This window comes from Natator depressus, chromosome 2 (assembly GCF_965152275.1).
Source record: "Natator depressus isolate rNatDep1 chromosome 2, rNatDep2.hap1, whole genome shotgun sequence".
Taxonomy (NCBI): domain Eukaryota; kingdom Metazoa; phylum Chordata; order Testudines; family Cheloniidae; genus Natator; species Natator depressus.
In genome coordinates, this window is record NC_134235.1 from 116,704,485 (window position 1) to 116,725,710 (window position 21,226).

The 21,226-nt window shown below is 42.0% G+C and overlaps 2 protein-coding genes across 2 annotated transcripts in view; one reads left to right on the forward strand and one right to left on the reverse strand.

The window, feature by feature from the left end:
• Positions 1 to 12,977, reverse strand: part of LOC141982656 (ribosyldihydronicotinamide dehydrogenase [quinone]-like) — a 112,535-nt gene extending 99,558 nt beyond the window's left edge. The window contains exon 1 of the mRNA XM_074944937.1: positions 12,928 to 12,977. The gene's annotated coding sequence lies outside the window, so the exon portion shown is untranslated. The remainder of the gene's footprint in view (positions 1 to 12,927) is intronic.
• A 161-nt stretch (positions 12,978 to 13,138) lies between these two features.
• The window catches only part of DUSP22 (dual specificity phosphatase 22), a 59,206-nt gene continuing 51,118 nt past the window's right edge, over positions 13,139 to 21,226 (forward strand). The window contains exons 1-2 of the mRNA XM_074944941.1: positions 13,139 to 13,509; positions 21,044 to 21,077. Of these exons, the coding sequence (XP_074801042.1) occupies positions 13,489 to 13,509; positions 21,044 to 21,077 (55 nt within the window). The 5' untranslated portion in view covers positions 13,139 to 13,488. The remainder of the gene's footprint in view (positions 13,510 to 21,043; positions 21,078 to 21,226) is intronic.

The following is a 21,226-nucleotide window of genomic DNA, read 5'->3' on the forward strand; positions in this document are numbered from 1 at the left end:
CTTTGTCGCCCTAACTACATCAGCATAAGCACTATGCCTCTTGTGGAGGTGGAGTTATTATGTCAGTGTGGTAGGACACGTATATCAGCACAACAAGGCTGCAGTGTAGACACTGATATAATTAGGTCAATGCAAACTGCCTTATGTCGACCTAACTGTGTAGTGTAGACCAGGCGGTGGAGAGAGATGATGCTTAGAGGCGCCAACCAAGACTGAGGCCCCATTGTTCTTTACAAACACATACTAAAAGCCGCTCCCAGCTCCAAAGATTTTACAATCTACACAGACAGACAAAGTGAGGAGGAAAGGAAGTAGTATTATTTCCATTTTATAGATGGGAAACTGAGGCCCAGAGAGATTACATGACTTCTCCCAGGGCACAGAGTCTGTGACAAAGGTGTGAATTAAACTCAGATCTCCTGAATCCCAGATCCAGTGGCTTAACCACAAGACCATCCTTCTCTCATTTAAAAAAGAAAAGAAAAGAAATATACAAAAATACAGATTGATAGAAAAGGTACTAAGATCAAGGGAGCCATATTCATTTGTAGCCTACCTAGATTAAAGATATTTTTTAAATTTAATATTTTCAACTAACTTGAAGTGTCAGTTGTTTTAGGAGGATGTAAAAGAATATGTAGTAGATAATATACCTTTTTACAATGGAAAGTAGAGAATTAATGATAATATAGAACAGGGGTTCTCAAACTGGGGGTCAGGACCCCTCAGGGGGTCACGAGGTTCTTACATGGGGGGGGGGGGTCATGAGCTGTCAGCCTCCACCCTGAGCCCCGCTTTGCCTCCAGCATTTATAATGGTGTTAAATATATAAAAAAGTGTTTTTAATTTATAAGGGGGGGCACACTCAGAGGCTCTGGGTGAAAGAGGTCACCAGTACAAAAGTTTGAGAACCACTGGTATAGAGTATCAAGGGTCTTCCAAAAGATCAGAGAGAGTGAAGATGCATAAGTAGCAGAGATGGTCCCAAATGAAAACCTTGTATCTCTGGATCTCAAACTTGGATGAGAGTTTTAGCTCTATAGACTGAGAGGAAAGGAAGGATAGGTCTTAGAAACGTTGTGTAAGAATTAGACATGGCTTGGAAATGTAAGTCTAGAGAGATGAATAAGTGAAAGATGACACCTAGATTATGAGTCTCAGTGGAAGATAATGGTGACATCCATGGTACATGAGATAGGGGGGAAGACAGGAGGGAGAAAGATAAAGAGCTTAGTTTTAGTTGTGTTGACCTTAAGTTGTTGGCTGGACAACCAGAAAGACTGGTCACAATTTTAGTTTGGATGGAAAGAGAAAGATCCAGACTAGAGTCAGATCTGTGAGTGGTCAATGTAGACATGATATCTGAAACTGTTTTCAGACAAAATCACCCAGTTATAAGTAAGGTTGCGATTCTGTCACGGAGGTCACAGATTCTGACTTTCTGTGACCTCTGACTTCCACAGCTGCAGTGGCTGGTATGGCTGACCCCAGGGCCACCTGCCAGCCACACTGGCCATTGCTGGAGCGACCCTGAGGCCAGCCGCACTGGTTGCTGCTTGGGTGGCCCTGGGCAGCTGGCCCTGGGGAGCACCTGAGCATTGGTGGCCCTGGAGGCCATCAGGAGAGCGGTCCCTAGGGGCCTTGGAGCAGCGGCTGCTGGGTGGTCAGCCCCCACCGCTGGAGCAGGGGGCCCCCAAAGCAGCAGGCTCTAGGAGCAGAGATTTAGTCATTATGGGTATTTATAGTAATAATCATGGACAGGTCAGGGGCCGTGAATTTTTATTTATTGCCTGTGACCTGTCCATGACTTTTACCAAAAATACCCATGACTAAATCTTAGCCTTAGTGATAATATATAGAAAGATTAAAGAAAGGTCAAGGGTGAAGCTTGGTGAGACCCCAACAAATGTGAGAAAGCATGATGATCCCCCAAACAAAATCTCTGCAGGAATGATTAGAGAACTAGGTGAAAGTGGGGTGTCAAAAGCTGAGGAAGGACAAGATTTCAAGAAGAATATGGTCAGTAGTGTCAGTCAGCCAACAAGTAGAGGAGAAGTTTGTGCAGGCCCTGAAATTTGGCATAGAAAATGTTGAGACTTTGAAAAAGCAGTACCTGTGCGTTCTAGAAATGGGGGAAACGAATTAGCCCTATTTAGGTTTTGTTTATGTAAATAGCTACTTCTCTCATAGATGTCACCTATTCCTATGGCTAAACTGACCCTTTCTCTTACCTGGATTCCTGACTCTGAACATGTGAAATGTTGGGGATCAGATCCACATCAGGATGACAGAAACTTGCTGGTAAAGTACAGAACCACAATTAGAAATTAGGATTGTTTTTAAGAGTGAAATTTAGACATTTCTAATTTAGCCCTGAGTATATTTTCATAGAGGCTCTCCTCAACATTCGGTTTTGTGGATGGTCTCAGGTTTAAAAAATACAGGGCAGAATTTTCAGATGTGCTCAGCATTGACCTTCAACAACTTCTCCTATTGAAGCTAATGGTAAAATGACAAGTGACTGTAATACAGGCCGAATTAGGCCAATACAGTGTGGTTTTGAAAATCCCACTCATAGATGATTAATGACACTGCTCAGAATATTAGCTGAGATGGAAAAATGTCTAAAATTAATATAATCTAAGATTAGGGGTTACATTTTACAGTCTAGAAATGTGTTTTCGGTGTAGGTGCCAGACCAGCTCAACTTTTTTTTACACGCATACCACTCCTGCAATGACTCCTATACAACAGAGTAGCAGCACTCAGCCTTTACCAGGCGAAAAGCCACCACATCATTAAACAAAATTTTGAAAAGCCGCAAACGATTGAAACAATATTCAGAATACCAACAACAGTATGTAACAAGTTTATTGCCGAGTAACACCTGAAATATTCATTAAACTACTAATAATGGTTACAATATGAGCACTTTGACCTAGAGAGAGATCTGGTTGGCCATCATTTTCCAGAAGTCTGATTCTGTTGACTTTGCTGACACCCATATGTCTGTCTCCATTTGTGTTTTTATTTGAAGTAACAATTTTCTCTCCTCCCAACCATCAAATTAATGCCATGGTAGGCATTAATCCACCCTGAGAAGAGAGTTGTATGCATGCCTAAGGAGAACCACAAGCTGGTTAAAGTGTGGCTCTACTCTGAAAAGCCACTATGGAAGACCGGCACCTTCTTACTCTATAGAAGCAGTCCCTGCATGCAGTTAGAGTTGGCTGCTCACTTTGGTGCCCAAAGTAAGTTTTTTCCTGGTTTTTACTCCCGTGAGTCCTCTGGAGCCACGTACAGCTAAGGGAAAATGAACTGGATTCCATTCCATCTGGTGCATCAGCAGCAGAGCTGTTGGCTAAATTCCTCTCCATTTTACATGCTCAAACTCACTGAAGACAATGAGACTATATAGGCATCAGACTGAATCTGAATCCTTCTTGTGCTGTCAGACATCACTTTTAGGGCACAAACACCCCTGTTTACCATGCTGTTTCCTGGAATGGCTACCTTGATCTGTTTCTAGCATTTAATTTTTTTTGTTTTTAACAAGGATAGTTTGTTGGCCTATTGCCCTCCCTCAACCTGGAGGCCCAGTGGCCTGTTTTTTGTCTGGACCCTACCCTTTGACCTGTCTGGCTTGTGCAGCCCTACCCGGAGTTAAAGCTCCCGCTGGTATACCTCTCGGAGTCCTTGGAACACAAAAGCCTTCCCACCACATCAAGGTGCCCAGGGAAGGCTAAAGGCATCAGCAGAGGACATAATTTGGTTTGCAGACCCTCTATTACAGATGAGGATGTGCAAGAAGGAAAGATTCTATCTTGACTCTTAAACGCCTGGCTGAGTTTATATCACTGGCAGTTATAAAAACATCGTATTTGGAAGCTGAACACATTTATTATGCAAACCACTGTGAGATAGCAAACATGATATCTCACTGCCATTGGTATTGAATCATTTTTCAGAATAGAGCTGCACTTTAAATGCTGAATCTTATCTAATCTCTAAAGTCTAACACTGCCCTAGGGGAACACACGAATGGAGTAGGTGTTATGTATGAAAAGATATTTCTTTTGGGTCAAGGGGGTGCAAGTTAGATGTACCTGAAATTAATTCTCAAGGCCTAGCCCTCCTGAATTTAACCATGGTGTTTGAAAGGAAAGCATTGGTGAGTAGAGTTGACCGGAAAATGGTTTCTCCCTCTCCTCCCATGGAAAATTTGGATAAAACCAAACAAAAACCGTTTTCCTGGAAAATTTTCAGTTTTTCTCAGGAAGACCAGGCACATTAGTTTTACCGTGAGGTAAATGTACTGAGGTTAACCCCTGGAAGAGGTATAGGGCTCTTTACCTTACGTGGTGTCTGGTCTTCACTGTGTCATTACCTTAGGATAGCTCATGCATATTATTAGTTACCCTGTGTTAAAAAATGCACCTTTTTTTAACATTGAAGACAAGGCCCCTGTTAGTAAATGGCTGATTCAATGTACACTGAGGTATTCCATGATATAGCAATTTCATAAAATGAACCAGAATTCCTAAGTTTTACCCAGACAAATTTCCCAAACTGTCAGAGTCCAACCTTTGACTTCACTGGAAGAAAGCGCATGCACCTACAGACAGAATTTGGTTCAGAGACAGCTATTTGTACTGCTGTCAGGTCTCATCCTGCTTCAGAGAGATGCCCTGTCATATTGCTCAGACTGAAGTAGGTCAGTAGACAGTGGTTTTGTGAACTGGTACTTTTAAAGCTCTCTGTTTAAAATCTTGACACTTACTTTGGTACCTAAATAGGAGCTGCGTTCTTTTGAAAATCTGTCTTCTTATAGCTGTCACTGGAGTGGAATACCCTGTATATAACTTGAAATTGTGCTCACTATATATGGGTTTCTCTATTTCTGGTAAACTGGCAGTGGGAAGGCAAGAGTGTTTTTTAAAAGACTGTTGCCCGTCTTCCGCATACACAAAGCAAATGTTCTGAAAAAATAAGCTTTGAACATTTATGACCTTGAACATTGACTCCTAATCTACCGGGCATCGGACTGGCATGAAAATGTAACATCCCTTGTATTAAAAATAAAGGACTGTAATATTCTACAGTTGTAATCCAAAACATTGCAGTAACACTACTATAAGCTGTAGTGTTTTGGAACATAACTGTAGAATACGGTCGTACATTTAGTACATTGTTTTAAAATATAAGAGATGACGCTTTAAAAGCACTGATGCAACTTTTCAGTTCTTGTTTAAACCCACTCTTGAAGCACTATCACTCAGCTCTGGTTTTGCTTCCTAACGTCAACTTGCTTTCAGCTGAGCTTTTGTTTTTCGAAGTCTGAGAAACACACCTGTTTAAACAATGAAGAAAATACAAAGGAACTTTTGAAAATGGCTCAGTATCTATTATTTCATAACTGAAACCAAGTCAGGTTTCTTTTGTATTTTAGCATGATATTGCAAGCCACACAGGAAACCTACCTTCATTTCTATAGTGACTTATTCTAGAATATTTGGTCAGATATTATCAACTATATTAAATAGTAAAATTACTCAGTGCTGGCACCACTCCTAAATATAAATCCATCTGTATGTATTATGGTGCTATTCAGATATTAAAAGAGAATAAGATGAGTTTCATTTTCTGCCAGTGACAAATAAAGTAACCATCAAAGCAGGTGAAATAAGAAGAAGAAGAAAAAAGGATATTGTGAAATTTCCTCACGTCTGCTTTCTTTATTTACAGAAAGCTAAGATCAAGTGATTCTTTTGCTACAATTGTTCTTTGTGGGCCCCATCCTGTTCCTACTGAAATCACACAAAACAAAACTTGCTAAACATAAGAGGGCCAGATCCTCAGCTAGTGTAAATCCATGTAGCTCTGTTGACTTCAGTGGAGCTACACTGATGATTCATACCAGCTGGGAATCTGACCCAAGAGTTTGCACATTTGTCTCAGGGAAAGGCTTAGTGGCATTTTAAGAGCAATGCTATGCTGTGTCTTCTCTGGTGCACCACACAGCTCATCTGGACTATCAAAACACAAATTCAGTCAAGACATTCCAAGGCGTTTAGTTTCAGTCAAGTTTCCAAGAATGGAGGAGGACGTACTTGCTGGTCTAACTTATTTTAGCCATTTCTCAGTTCACCATTTGGCTATACTGAATGGAAGCAGACCACATCTGACTGACTGTAACTTTCCCTTAGTCGTACAAACCTTGTAGATTGCATCAGCATTTCTAAAATCTAAACAAATAAGCAGGGATGGAGAAAAGGACAACCAGATATATTTACAGTATGAAAGCAGAATGATCGGATCTTTTTAGAGCGCTCTCCTCTTCAGAGCCCACCATGCAAAGTATTTTCACATGCTAGTATGCAGTGAGGTGAAGAAAGCCAAGCAATTGAAAGGAACGGGTGGGGAGACTGTCTCCTGTGTCTTGCTACCCAGCAGTTTGCAGTGTCTTCCAGAAAAACATCTATGGTGCATGTCTGCTGAAAACAATGTGGTAGGCTAACCTCATGGGCATAGTCACAGCTTCTTTTAAAGCCTGATTCAAAGACTCCTACTGGATTCAATAAACGTCAGCTCATGTTCCTGATGGTTCTGTGTTGATGAGACCCCTGCTCCTCACCAAGCTTCAAAGTAATTTTTTAAATGGTAATTTCAAGAAATTGAGCTCTGCCCACTCCAAAAAGTTCTTGTCGCCTCTTAGGGATCTCTCTTCCACATATTGCTATTTACTTACCTGCTGCACAGGAGAGTTGTGAAGATTAACTTTAGTGAGATTGCACAGGTGTAAACTGAGAGCAGAAAATGGCCTATTAAAACAATATTTTTCCTCTAGAGTCCTTGTATACAATGAACAGCAACAGAAACAAATAAATGTTTAGCTTATGAGCAGGAGTAAATTTTGGTATTTCACTCCCACTCAACAACGGGTTATTTATAGTAACTAATCATATATGCAATATGCTTTTTAATGTTCTTGTCTCCATTGAAAATGTTTAATGTTTTGCAAAACGTAGAGTTCCAGAATCCAGTATTTTATTATATTTGAAGAAGATTCTTAATTGATGGAAAATGTGTTACTATTTTGGTAACACTTTGCTATCTAATTATGAAAGATAAACCGAATTGTTGACCGGACCATTTACTTTCGTACATATGCAGCAAAAGTGAAGGTGGAAGACAGATCAGGTAAGTGGATATGGTAAAGTCAAGACAGTACGAGTCATTGGTTAGAGTTCACTGCTCTAAAAGTTATAGCAATGATCTATTTTTAACATGTTCTTTCCACTTGTCCCACCTCCCCAAAAAGGCCTTTCAAAAATGGAGTAAAATCAGAATTGTTAAGGCCTTTTAAGTACTCTTTTTCCACATATTTTAACCAAGAAATTCGTAACAGTCAAATAAACCAAGTAGCTGCAACCCATCAGCCATTCCTGTTGAGTTTTCAGCTAGATTAATTTTTTAATTGCTTTAGGTACATGTAAACAAAGGTTGCTGAATGATAGCTTTACAGATATGAAAATGCAGTTATTTGATCAATGGTTGCTATGGCAGCTAACCTACATCTAGATTAGCTTGTACATTTCTCCAAAAAGCGTTACAAGTCTGAGCTATTTTTTTACATTTACATTCCTCCAACAGCATTTTGATAGACTGCTTGGTTTGCTCCTTCTGTCTGAATTGTCCATTACTTTTTTGGCCAGGTCCTTGACCTCTTGTAAGGCTCCTTTGTGCCATTTCTGCCTTACGTCCTCAGTTGTGGATTCACCCCATACATCCTGAAATGTCCTCCAGGCCACCCACTGGTGGAGAGGATTGGAGGGGCAGATCAGGGGTGCGATTAGGGAAGGACTGTGATCCAGCTATTCTGGCCAGCAGGTGCAGCCCTAAGTCGGTTCGCTATAAAATTTAAAGGTCAGAATTTGCTCTCATCAGTTACATGGGGATTTGAATAAGAGCAACTCAGTTGACTTTAGTGGAGTTGCTCTAGATTTACACGAGCATAAATGAGAGCAAAATTTGCCCTTAAGGCCATGAATTAATAAAATTGTGTCTGAATTCAGCTCAGTGGAAACCATCATTATAATAAACGATAATGCTTATCACTCATATTCAAAGTGCTATGTCTTCTGCAGTGCATTAGTAATGTAGTATGGGCTAGAGTAGTTTTATGTAACTATATATATTACAGTTATCCAGCAGGAATCCCAGAATTCGGTGAGACTGCCCTGCATCCAGCTCTCTCTCCTTTACTGACCACTCCCCCAATCCAACCACTACCTAACCCCTTGTTGTTTGTTCATTTGGTTTTAAGCTCAATTTATTTCCCACAAAACTTTTCGATGTCATAGAATCAGCATTTTCCAGTTGAAAACTGTTCCACTGGAAACTTTTTGATTTTTTTTTTTTTAAATCTTCTTCCTTGCCAGCCCTGCAAAATTAGTCATGAATCCCTTTCATTGGAAGCCAGCCCCACTCTGAATCAGTTTCTGCCAGATAAATAAAGGATGAGGTTGCTTTCTGCCTGTTGTAGAGTGTAAACACAGCAGCCCACTGTATTTACCGAGGGATCAGAAGATAACAGGCATGGGTTATTTATTTATTTTTCTTTTAAGGGTGTCAAACTTAACCTGCAGTTAAAGCAGACGACTAGATTTTTTAAAAAATCGTCAGTTTCACCATCAGTTTGGCTCTGATTTTTACCCAGACAATTGCCTCAAAGACAGATGCAGCCATCAGGGAACTTAGCATCACTGAACTCTTGTATGCAATGTCAAAAAGTGGCTATTGCTCTGCATATGCTTCACATGTTACCTGGCAATACAAAAAAATAGGATTTTTGTGGTTATATGCTATGCTAAAATAATGCCACTTCTCAGGAATGCTGAAAGCTATCAGACCCAGCAAGTGCTTTTATACCCAGCTAGAGTGTGCGTTTATTCAATGTGATCACCTTGGTTATAGATTGCTCTTGCCAGTCAAGGTTGTAGTCGATCACAGACTGAATACGATATGATGCTGCTGCAAAAAAAGACAAATGTTTTTCTGAGATGTATTAACAAGAGTGTTGTATGTCAGACATGAGAGATAATTGTTCCTTTCTACTCCACACTGGTGACACCTCAGGGGAGAACTGTGTCCAATTCTGGATGCCACATAATAAAGATGTGTACACATTGGAGAATCCAGAGGAGAGCAACAAAAATGATCCAAAGTTTAGAAAACATGATCTATGAGGAAAGGTTGAAAGTACTGGGTTTGTTTAGTTTAGAGAAAAGAAGGCAGAGGAGGGACATAGTTGAAGACAGTTATGTACAAGGTTGTCATAAAGAGGACAGTAATTAATTGTTCTCTGTGTCCACCGGGGGTAGGACAAGAAGTAATTGGCTTGGTTTGCTGAAAGGGAGATTCAGGTTAGATATTAGGGAAAAACTGTCAAACTATAAGAACAGTTAAGCACCGGAACACGTTATTTAAGGAGACTGTGGAATTCCTCTCAATGCAGGATTTTAAGAATAGGTTAGACAAACCCCTGTCGGGGAGGGTGTAGATGTAATTAATCCTGCGTTAGCCGTGGGGGATGGACTAGATGACCTCTTGAGGTCCCTACTAGCCCTATATTTCTATCATTTATTTTGGCTTTAAAGGCTTGAAAACAATGCATATATTTAACATGATGGATCAGATCCTCAGCAGGTGTAAATCAGTGTATGCGCCATTCACTTTAACTGATCATATCTGCTGAGGATCTGGACATGTGTGCAATATAAAACAGTTTATTATACAACAACAAAAGAAGAAAATAAGTACTAAGAATAACCTGGTAGTGCAAGAGATAATGGCATAGAGAGTACACTTATAAAGTTTGTGGGTGATACCAAGCTGGGAGGGGATTATGATCTTGACAAATGGAAGAAATGGTCTGAAATAAATAGGATGAAATTCAATAAGGACAAATGTAAAGTACTAGATTTAAGACGGAATAACCAATTACACAAATACAAAATGGGAAATGACTGTGTAGGAAAAGGATCTGGGGGTATAGTGGATCACAAACTAAATATTTGTCAACAGTGTAATACTGTTGTAAAAAAAAAAAAGTGAACAGCATTAGCAGGAGTGTTGTAAGCAAGACACAAGAAGTAATTCATCCTCTACTCAGCACTGATAAGGCTTCAACTGGAATACTGTGTGGATGGCCAGTTCTGGGCACCTCACTTCAGGAAAGATGTGAACAAATTGGAGAAAGTCCAAAGGAGAGCAACAAAATTGTTTAAAGGTCTAGAAAACACGTCCTATGAAGAAAAATGGAAAAAACTGGGTTTGTTTAGTCTGGAGAAGAGAAGACAGAGGAGGGACATAAGTCTTCAAGTATGTAAAAGGTTGTTATAAAGGGGAGGGTGATAAATTGTTTTCCTTATTCACTGAGGACAGGACAAGAAGTAATGGGCTTAAACTGCAGCAAGGGAGATTTAGGTTAGACATTAGGAATAACTTTCTAACTGTATCGGTAATTAAGCACTGGAACAAATTACCTAGGGAGTTCTGGAATCTCCATCATTGGAGGTTTTTAAGAACTGGTTAGACAAACACGTGTCAGGGATGGTACAGAACGCAGGTAGCTGGAACAGATGATCTACCGAGGTCCTTTCCAGTTCTACATTTCTATATTATACTCCTGGGGAAATTCTGCACTAAAAAAATTAAAAATTCTGCACATATTTTAAAATTCTGCAAAATTCTACATATTTTGTTTGTCAAAATAGCACAATATAATCATGCCAGTTTCAATTATTTTGGTAATTTATTTCAAAATACCTGTCAGCAAGTATGTCTGTAACAATATAGACAACGAAAAAGATTCAGAAAATGTTTTTTGACAAATAGATTCCTTAGTAGGCATATTAATACCGAACTTGATGTATCTTTGCTGACAACTATCTTCTGGTTCAGTGAAACTAAATGTTTCATTTAAACAAAATCATTATACAAAAGTATGTTATATAAAAGTATTGTAACGACCTGGCCTAGAAGGAGGATAGCAGCCTTAAGGACTGTTTTGTGTCTGTCATGTCTTGTCCAAGTTCAAGCTTCTATGTGTATTGTAAGGTTTTTGGGTCATGCCACTGTAATGGGTGGGGGGGGGGTTGGTGAGTTGTGGTAGTTTAATTGTAGGATAGCCAGTGGTTAGCATGGGGAAAGGAGACCCAGGGTAAACTCTGTGTGTGTGGGTTGGGTCGTGTACATGGTTTGCCAGCCAACACCCATTCATCTCTGGAGATGGTATGAACGCCCTCAGGCTGGAGCGGAGGGGGATGGGTTCAGGATGGCAGGGAATACATAAGGTTTTTACGTTGAGACTTGCTGCTCACACAGCAGTAGTGCTCATGTGTGTGCAAAGACATTATGTGTATACATAACTAATACATTTGATTCGCAAAACCAGAAAAAAAACATTTTGGTGGAAATCACAAATTCTGTGTGAAAATATAAAATTCTGCGAGGAACATTAATTCTATGCAAATTCTCCATTGCGCAGTGGTGCAGAATTCTAGCAGAAGTAATATTATGGCAAACTGCAATTAATTTCTTTTTAGCCTACATTTCACAAAAATACTGTAATAAAATACATTTGGGGGACCATTGCCAATGAAATATTAAAGACTGTTCCTATTCTCCATTGGTTAGGCACAAGAGAGGGGAGGAGGAAGGTGCTAACTACTGCACACGGACCAATTTATGTTCTCCTCCTTCAGCAGAACTGCTGTCATCAGAAAACGACATAAGGAATGACACTGTAGGGCATTTAGACAGCTATGGCCTTGTCATGACTACATTAAAGCAGTGATTCTCAAACTTTCCACATAACTGCCAGTTTATCAAATTAAGGGCTTAATTCTGTTACCAATGAAGTCAATGGAACTTCTGGTTTTGACTTCAACAGGAGCAGGATCAAACTCTGAGACCTTGGCTGTATCTGCCATTGCCTCCATTTAATTCTCATCTCCCATTTAATTGTGCACATATCAAACAACTAGGGAGCTTGTTGTCAGCAGTTCAGGATCCAGGCTTTCAGGCAGAGATGGCGGGTTTACAGGGGCTATTCAAAAACGGTGCAAAATGAAGTCGGAAGCCCATGGAATGATGGGAGGGAAAGAACTGCATCTTGGGACGGAGAGCGCACCCCCAGGATGCACTGCGATCTGTTCCCAGAGCTCCCAGCGGCAGAGGGTGGCGAGTTCCGCAGGAGGCTAGCTACCCACAATGCAATGCTCTGTCGATGCAAGAGCACCAGCTGTGGACACGCTCCGCCGACACGAGGAACGTTGTGTGGGTGTGCACAGTGATATAATTAAAGTGGCTTCTGATGTAACTTCAGTCAACTGAACTTTGCAATGTAGACATGTCCTAAGGCCTAGTCTACACTACAAAAATAGGTCGACCTCACAGCATGGCTCAGGTGAACAATTTCACACCCTGTGTGACACCTAAGCAGCCCCAAGCTTCCCTCAACCTAGCCACCGCCTCTCAGAGAGGTGGATTTATGACCACAACAGAAGAACCCCTTCCATCGCGGTAGCGTCTACACTACAGCCCTACTGGGAACACAGGCTGATCCTGGAAAAAAGCTGGGGTACCGGGGGTTTTACAGAGACCCTTGGAAACCGCTGTACAGATCAGCCTAAAGCCCAGCAGCGGTTTCCTGGCGCAAGGCCCTGAACAGAAGGTGTTTTTTTTCCTGTTTTTCTTTTTTAAAACTAAGCCAGATTTGCATAAACGGCAAGAAATAGGTTTGATTATTTCAGTGTGGCAACTTGTGTTATTTTGGCCCTGACTGCTAGGAAACTAAACAACCTCCCGCTTCATCCCACACACCCGCAGCAGCAGCAGCCGCCGCCGCCGCCGCTTACTCACCCTTCCAGGAATGAGGGTGGGCCGGACTCACCCTCATCTCTCTCCAAGTGTGCTACAGGCGGGGGCGGGCCGGGGTCGCTTTGCACGGCGGGACGTGTAGTTTTCTCAGGCAGGTCTCGGCGGGGGAGCCGGCAGCGGCGGAACTACAAGCCCCAGGGCAGCCGGCGGGGGGTGGGGGAGGACGCTTGCTAGGCGTTTGGGCTCTAATCACACGTGGGGGTGGCGAGCCCTGCAAACAGAAGGGCGAGAGCCGAGAGGTGGTTCCTGGCAATGACGCCCTGGTGACTAGTTCAGCTGTTCTCCCGTGCAGCGAGGTCCAGGGGCAGCCAAGCGGAAACCCTCCTCTGATCACAAGGCATCTAGGAGAAAAGCCTGGCCACGCTGGGGGCAGCGATGATCCTGCGCGCTCTAGCTAAGAATTGACAGTAACCCCCTCACCCCATACACACTCTCATCACAGGGCAAACACTTTCCCATGCACGTTGACCTGCAGCGTGCAAGCAAGCTTAGCCTGCAGCCAAGAGTTCTCCCGCAGTACTAAAGTTCAGTCCGCTTAGAGCCATGGGGAATGGGATGAACAAGGTAATGCTGCTGCTTCTTCTTGTTATTCTTTGTGTGCGTGTGCGTCGGGGTGTGCGGGGCTCCCCAGGATCGAAAGGTTGCTGTAAAGATCAATCCACCACCTCCCCACATCGTCTCCTCCCCCTCCCTGCTTTGTTTTGCAGTAAACATCCTTATACAATGAGGGGTAACGAGCCGTTGCTATAGGCGTTTATGGCCAGCTAAGGTCAAATGAGGTTTTTCTGCCTAACTTCGATTTTGGCTTTTTGGAAAGGGAAGGAGACGATGGCTGAAATTCCCCCTGGGGGCGCGTTTCCTGGTTAGCAATCTGCAGCTGCCATGCATGCACGATTATTTGGTTTCAGCTGGTACTAAGTAGGTCTGTCTTCCTTCCTCTCCCTGCAAAATACATTTGCTGTAGACTAGTTTAGCAAAGTGGGAGTGCTAGACAATTCTACTCCTGATCCCTCACGCGCCTTTATAAACCTGCTGTCCACATGACTAGTACTCAGGGCGTATATGTATATTTCTCGGTTGTCGTTTCCTTGTTGTGTGTGTGTGTTTCTCGGTTTTGCACGAGAAGACGGAAATGCTTCAGGCAGCCAGAGTCCTTACAGCTACCTAGATGTTCAAGGAGTATTCTGGGCACCCCCTTTAAAACCATCCATCACGCAGAGGGGTAGAAAGATCAAGATGCCAGACTTGTTGACTGCGTGGGTATCTAGTGAAGCTGCTGGAGGAAAATAAATGGCGTTCTTTATGTTTCGCAATCTCCTAGGCATCTAACAGTTCCACAGTTACCTCTTTTCCCCCCCCCCCCCCCATGAGTCAGTCTCAGGACATGTTGTGTTATACCACATGCCTTGAAGAAGCCAAGTCAAAAAACCTTTATCGTGATTGTTGTGGTTCTTGGCTCTTTTGTTGTATTATTTGTTTTCTTAAGTGGGTTTTTGGGTGTGTCCTAGAAGAAATGTTTGAATTTCTATAACTATCTGCAAAAAGAAAAGGAGTACTTGTGGCACCTTAGAGACTAACCAGTTTATTTGAGCATGAGCTTTCGTGAGCTACAGCTCACTTCATCGGATGCATAGCATATCGTGGAAACTGCAGGTCTTCTGCAGTTTCCACGATATGCTATGCATCCGATGAAGTAAGCTGTAGCTCACGAAAGCTCATGCTCAAATAAACTGGTTAGTCTCTAAGGTGCCACAAGTACTCCTTTTCTTTTTTCTTTTTACGAATACAGACTAACACGGCTGTTACTCTGAAACCTATAACTATCTGGATTTTCCTAGCTGATGCCATTCAGTACAGAGGAATCTGGATGTCTTTCTTTTCTCTTCCAGCATCAGCTCTTTTTGTGTTCAGACGCTTGTTTAATGCAAGTTAATTAGATTTTTCAAACTAACATATGGAGGCTGATTGTTTACTGATTACTATAGGCAGAAGGTTTAACACACTCCTGGTGGTTCTTTTGCCTCACACTTACTATTGAGGGTGCCAAGGATCCCACTTCTTATGTATCTGTCTAGCACTTGAAGGCCATGTGATTAGTAGACCGAACATGAGGTGGGAGCCAGGATATCCTGGCTCTGACACTCACTTGCTGTGAGGCCTTGGGTAAATCACTGAGGGCCTGATCCTGGATCCACTGAAGTTAATGGATGCAGGATCAGATCTTTAACCTCTCCCTATTTGTTTTCCCATCTGCAAAATGGGAATAGTAACACATACCTGCCTTATATGTGACTTTGGGGACGTGTGGTCAATTGAAAATCAATTATGGATCTCCCTCTGCTTTATTTGGGCTATTTAGGACATAACCTTCTAATTACTTTGTTTTCACAGATGGTAGGTGGTCAACAGTTCTTGAAAAGCAGGCTCCTTTTAATGTATCTCAAATTGGATACCCAAAAATTGAGGTCCTCAAAATCCAGAGTCATTTTTGAAGATCTTGGTTGCTGGTTTTATTCTTGGAATTGTTAGAATGTGGCACCAAGCATATTGCCTTTTCTGTCAGTGTTGTGAGCCAGCAATAACACAAGGGATTAAGAGAGGCTTGGAATCATCAAAGCTGATTGTTGGATGCATGTGGCCCCCTGAGTCATCAATGCCTCTCAGTATCAGTGACATTGGTTGGTAATTTGAGTGCTTCTTGCAGTATAGCCATATATGATGGAGACTACAGAGGGACATGATTTGAGCAGCTCATCAGATGGTGGATTATTTCAATTAAGAGCATCTCTTTGTACTGAAGCCAAGAGAAGATTAATTGTTGCCCCTAATTGTTCAGGAATGGAAAAGCTCCAGAGGCTGTTACAGCGTCTGTTGGTTCTTGAGCTCTTGTCACTGTTGTGTTTTCTAGTCACGAGTGCAGTGGGGTTCCTATGTTTTGCGTTTAGTTAGAAATGTGGTATACATGTATTTCATAGGAGTAAGTGTACCTGATTTTATATGGGTTTTGCAGCTTATAGAAAGGCTTGCAGAGGACTGAGGCACTTTTTGTCTGTCACATCTTAGCAAAAACAGCTGTGCTGCTTGTTCTCAAGCCTGGCACCTAGTCATCCTCCGGGTTCTTCCAAAGTAAGTTGTTTGTAATATTATTATATTGTAATGTTATTCCCATGCAACACAACTATGGGAAAATGGCTGGCTAGCAAGCCCTCTCAAACTGCAAATTCATCACTTAACTGCAATTAATTTTCAGTGCCTTAACCTTCTCTCAGAGTAGCAGCCGTGTTAGTCTGTATGCACAAAAAGAAAAGGAGGACTTGTGGCACCTTAGAGACTAACCAATTTATTTGAGCATAAGCTTTCGTGAGCATCCGATGACGTGAGCTGTAGCTCACAAAAGCTTATGCTCAAATAAATTGGTTAGTCTCTAAGGTGCCACAAGTACTCCTTTTCTTTTAACCTTCTCTCTGTCTTTAACCTCTTCAGTTGAGGGGCTGAACTCCTGCAGATCTTTTTCTTTACTTAGCCCATCGTCTATCACAGTAGTTTCTAGAGATCTTTCTAGTCCAGTCAGAAATGGTTCCAGTGATGGGCTTTCCACCACTTCCATGGAAAGACTATTCTGCAGTCCAACTGATCTGATTGCTAGAGAGTTTTTCTTAATAGTCTACATTTTCCTTTTCTTAATCTAACTGCTCATGCTTGAACTAAAACCCAGGTCAGAGATAAAGATTCATGTTGATTTCTGTGTTTCAAAATCATGCATGACCTTAGAACCCCCTCTTCTTCATTCTGTAGTTTGACAGCTGAGATCAGATGGGAGATAATGCTCAAACTGATATAACTTAGATTTATTTATCTGTAAGCAAGGCATTCTCAGTGAACAGCCTTCCACTGGGATTCACTCCCTTCTTGGTCTGATACTCTGAAGATCAATTCTTTTTATTCACTTAGGCTTTCTTGAAGGGATGGTGGAAGTCTCAGTATTTCATAGGGGAAGATTCTTTTAGTGGCACTGTTAAAATGGCATCTGGGATTTATTCGTGTAGGTGTGTTATATATCATGTGCTTAGTGATCTTGTAATAAGTGCCCTATATAAATTGCGTAGGTAAATAGTATTTAATAAAGAGATTGATTTACATTTTTTCTAAGTTAATCTAGATAGTTACAGCTGATGTAAATAGTTCCTTGGAAATCAATAGACCTATGTCAGTTTACATCAGGTGAGGATCTGGCCCATCGACCTATGTGACTTTCCTGTGAGGCTTAGTGAAATAGGCTAATCCTCTTGTTCTTGCCCTGCATCACATTCTTCTCATAATCTCTGCACAAAACCCATTAAACTGCAGTGAATTTCCATGGATTGCTTAATAGATATTAGTCAAAACAACTTTATGCAATAAGTTATGTTAATGTAGTCTGAGAGTATGTGTCTATTTAGAAAATAATGGGGCATTCAGACATCCACTTAAAAGATTTATGTATCTGAAGAATTACTAGGAGGTTGATAAGTATCGGTAGCTCTCTCTTAAAAGGGCTGTGCCATCACCATATTTATTCTGACTTTCCCATTAATGCAATTAGGAACTGATGACTGACTTAGATGGCCTTGGTGATTGGTGGCAAAGTAGAGATCTTGTCCATGGTCGTATTTACTAAATAGCATTTGCTTCATATTTGTTTCAGCTCATATGAAGAGCTCTTGTTTTATTCACAAAGCAGTGGTTGAAAAGTTCACGATATGGCCACCCTTCTCCTCCCCCTCCCCTCTTCTCTCACATGTAAACACCCATCCATCACTCTTCATTTGGTTCTAATCCCCCCTTCTCCATAGTCTGAAATTGCATTTGCTGAAGTCAGGGTGAGAGGACACAGCTGAAAGTTACCAACCATAGCATAGTGCCGAAATATTAGTAAGCACTATAGGAAGAGTCACCTTTTTCCAGGTAGCTTTCCTCCTTGGTAAGGTTTCATTCTTTTAGAATGACTCCTGAGGCAGCCTCTTCCTTGCAAGACATCCTAATTTCCTTTGTTGGTTTCGTAATGCACAAATACACACTTCTGTTTTTTTCCACCTTCACTAAGGACATCCTATTTAAAGAGCATCTTCCTTTTTATCCCTCCTCCAGTCTGTCCGTCTACCCAGTCTGGGCATTTTCTCTTTATGGTTTCTAACCCTAGTGGTAATGACTAGAATGTAAGCTCTAATCCTCTCTTGGGAATATACGCTTGTTAGATAAATGCTGCAGTCCAGTCTGAAATACTATAGCATACCTACACATACAGAATATTGCATTTGTATTTGGAAATTTAAACTCAGACTGAAGTAGTTGGCTGGGTCGGGTTGTTGAATTTTGTGCCATTGTGATCTGTTTGGGAGCATATTATGCCAGCAGTTGCTGGCCCTTCACTTATGTCACAGGTACAATACTCCTGGAGAAGCTGCTAATGTGAACAGAGGCAATGGCCCATACCTATTTAACTAGGAGGGACTGAAGCTGAGTCAGAGACACAACCACATCTTTTAAAAAAAACAAAACAAACCAGAGTACCATGAGGGGTGTGTGTGTGTTTTTTTTTTGTTTGTTTTTTTGTTTTTTTCAAGCACGTTTGAGAGAGAGTGAAAAGTTTCAGGGATGGGTCCCCACAGTGGTCCATACTAAGGAGACCAAATTACATGCACTCTTGAAGTAATGACTTTCTAGATGGGTCAGACTTTGCTCTCTTTATAAAGGATGTTAATTAGTAAAACTCAAAAGGGGGGTTATAGTGGGGTGGTCACCCTGCTCCTGCCCTGAAGGGGTTAAAAGCAGTCCTGGAGAGGGCTGCAGCTGGGTAACAGGGATTAAGAACAGCTGGGGAAGCTGAGGGAGTAGCTGACCACAGCTGTGGCCAGCTCAATCAGGGCCCAGCTGGCCCTTATAAGAAGGCTGGGGGCTAGAAGCAGAGTCCCACTGTAGTGGGAAGGGCTAGCTGCCTGGAAACAGTGCCAGAGCAGAGTAGCACTGGGGAGTTCCAGCCTGATAAACCCCGAGGGTGCAGGCCTTGGTGAGTGCCTACAGAGGCACTGGGGCTGCAGAGGGGCAGCCTGAGGATAGGCAAAGGCAGTAGGTCCTACCCTCTTACCAATGATGAGTGGCTTACATTGCAGTCTGCCCCAGTGAACGGGGGCTAGCTGATGACTGGCAGTAGCCACTGAGGCAAGGTGGGTCTAGAGGGTTGGGGGCTCCCTGGGAGGGGAGACCCAGAGTGGGGATCCTGCTGGGGCAGAACCCCAGGGAAAAAGGAACCGGGGTCTGGGAGGGACATGGGGCCAGTGACAGGTGAGACACCAGAGTGTAGAGGGCGCTCCAGTGCTGGTGAAGAGCTAATTCCCTGGACTACCAGCAGGAGTCGCCGCACTGGTGAATCTTGTCCCGCTACAGGGGTAAATCATGAGCACGCATTAGCTGTGTTAAACTTGCAGGCCTCTGTTTGCATAGGTTTTTGTCAAACATTTTGTCAAAAGCTTTGGTTCATGTGGTTTTGCAGCCCTTGACTTTTGCTTTAAGTTTCACATTCCTTCAGATCCCAGTATGGCAAAAGCAAAAATAAAAATGAAATGGATGAGCGTCGTTCAGCCCTGAACATAGTTAAGGGAATTGCAAAGGTCCATTGGGTCTAGGCAACATGGCCTTCTAGAGCTGTTGACAGGATTGAACCTGAGGGTTAGACATGATGTGACCTGACATGAAGAGGGAATGTAAGTTAAAGATGTAGGGGAGGGAGGTTCATGCAAGATAATGTTGGCCTGAAAGTGTGGCTCTTCTGTTTTCTTACCTGATTGATAATGGCATAATAAGTATTAAAGATTGTTTTTGTTTGTGCAACCTATAGGGTAAAACACCCTGGAAACTAATTTACAGTCCCATATGCTGGGCTGCTATGCTCCATGACACAAATCATGTCCCTTTTCAACAAGATGGTTGTTGTGAAGAAAGGTCTCAAATGCCAATCCCTGGCGAAAGTACTTCATACCTTTTAGAACTTCCGAATTGCTGGACTGAGCAAAGTGGGGGGAGTTTTTCCTTTAAATAGCAGTGCTAGGGAGATTGTTGATGCAGTTGTGATGACATTAGGGCGTTGCTAAGGCAGTAGGAAGTTGGTGCTGACATGTCATTGATGGTGGTATGCTTTACATGTGTGTTAAGGAAAATGGATCATATTTTAGCTACCTTGTTTTTGCTTCTTCAGGGGAATTAGATGTTGGTCATAGATGTCCAAGTGTCTGTCATGTAGTGGGAGAGAACAAAGGTTTTACTTTTGAGTTGTGGTGTGTGCCCTTTTCTTTTCTTTTTCCATACATGCTCTTTTGTGTGTTGGCTTCAGTTCAGAGGAGGTTTATGAAAGGGTGGGAATGGGTAACATCACACTGTTAACCACACGTACTCAGACTGCACAGAGCTGACCCTGAAGAAGACCTTGAAACTCCCAAGTTAATGTAACTGAGAATAGCAAAAGCATATAGGAGCACTGCTGGGGAGCACATAGTTTGGGGGAGAGGGGCGCGGAAGCGCAACTGAGTGACTTTCATTGATTCTCACTCTGTTCATAAGTGATATTTGCAGTGATTTCTTATATTTAAGAGTACCTTACTGAAATGTAGGGTGACAGTGGTCTGACTTGCCTTCCTCCGCTTCAAGCACTACAAGATCTGTTGGATTTTATTTTCCAGTCCCTTCACTGACTTGTTCTGTGTCCTTAGGCAAGTCACTTAAACTTTTTTGTGTTTGATTCCCCATTGATTCAATCAGGGTAATACATTACAACAAGGGTTTTACAAAGCCTATTTTTGAGATCCTTGGGTGGAAGATAGTAATATTTGACAGTTATACACCATCAACCCTTAGTTATGTTGGAAACATTTCAAAGTGCAGCATGCCTGAAGCATTATAGAATGGGAAAGTTACAAGGAGAAATATATAATGCTGCCAGCACCTTTAGATTCCATTAGACAATAGTCTGCGGCAGAAATATGTTCCATCCTGTATGCAAATCAAACATTGTCAAACTGTGCTACCACAAGACCTCTATATTTGATACTATATTTCTTTCTCACAGATTCTGCCTGGCTTGTTCCTTGGCAACTTTAAAGGTAAGATTAGTTTTATGGTTACAATTTAGGATTACTTAAAAGTCTGAAAGTGTTGGGTCATACACAGCCCTACAATATTTGCTAAAATCTGTGCAAGTTCTTTATCCCCATTTTGCTTAATTTCTGAATCTACCTGCTAGCACTAAGAA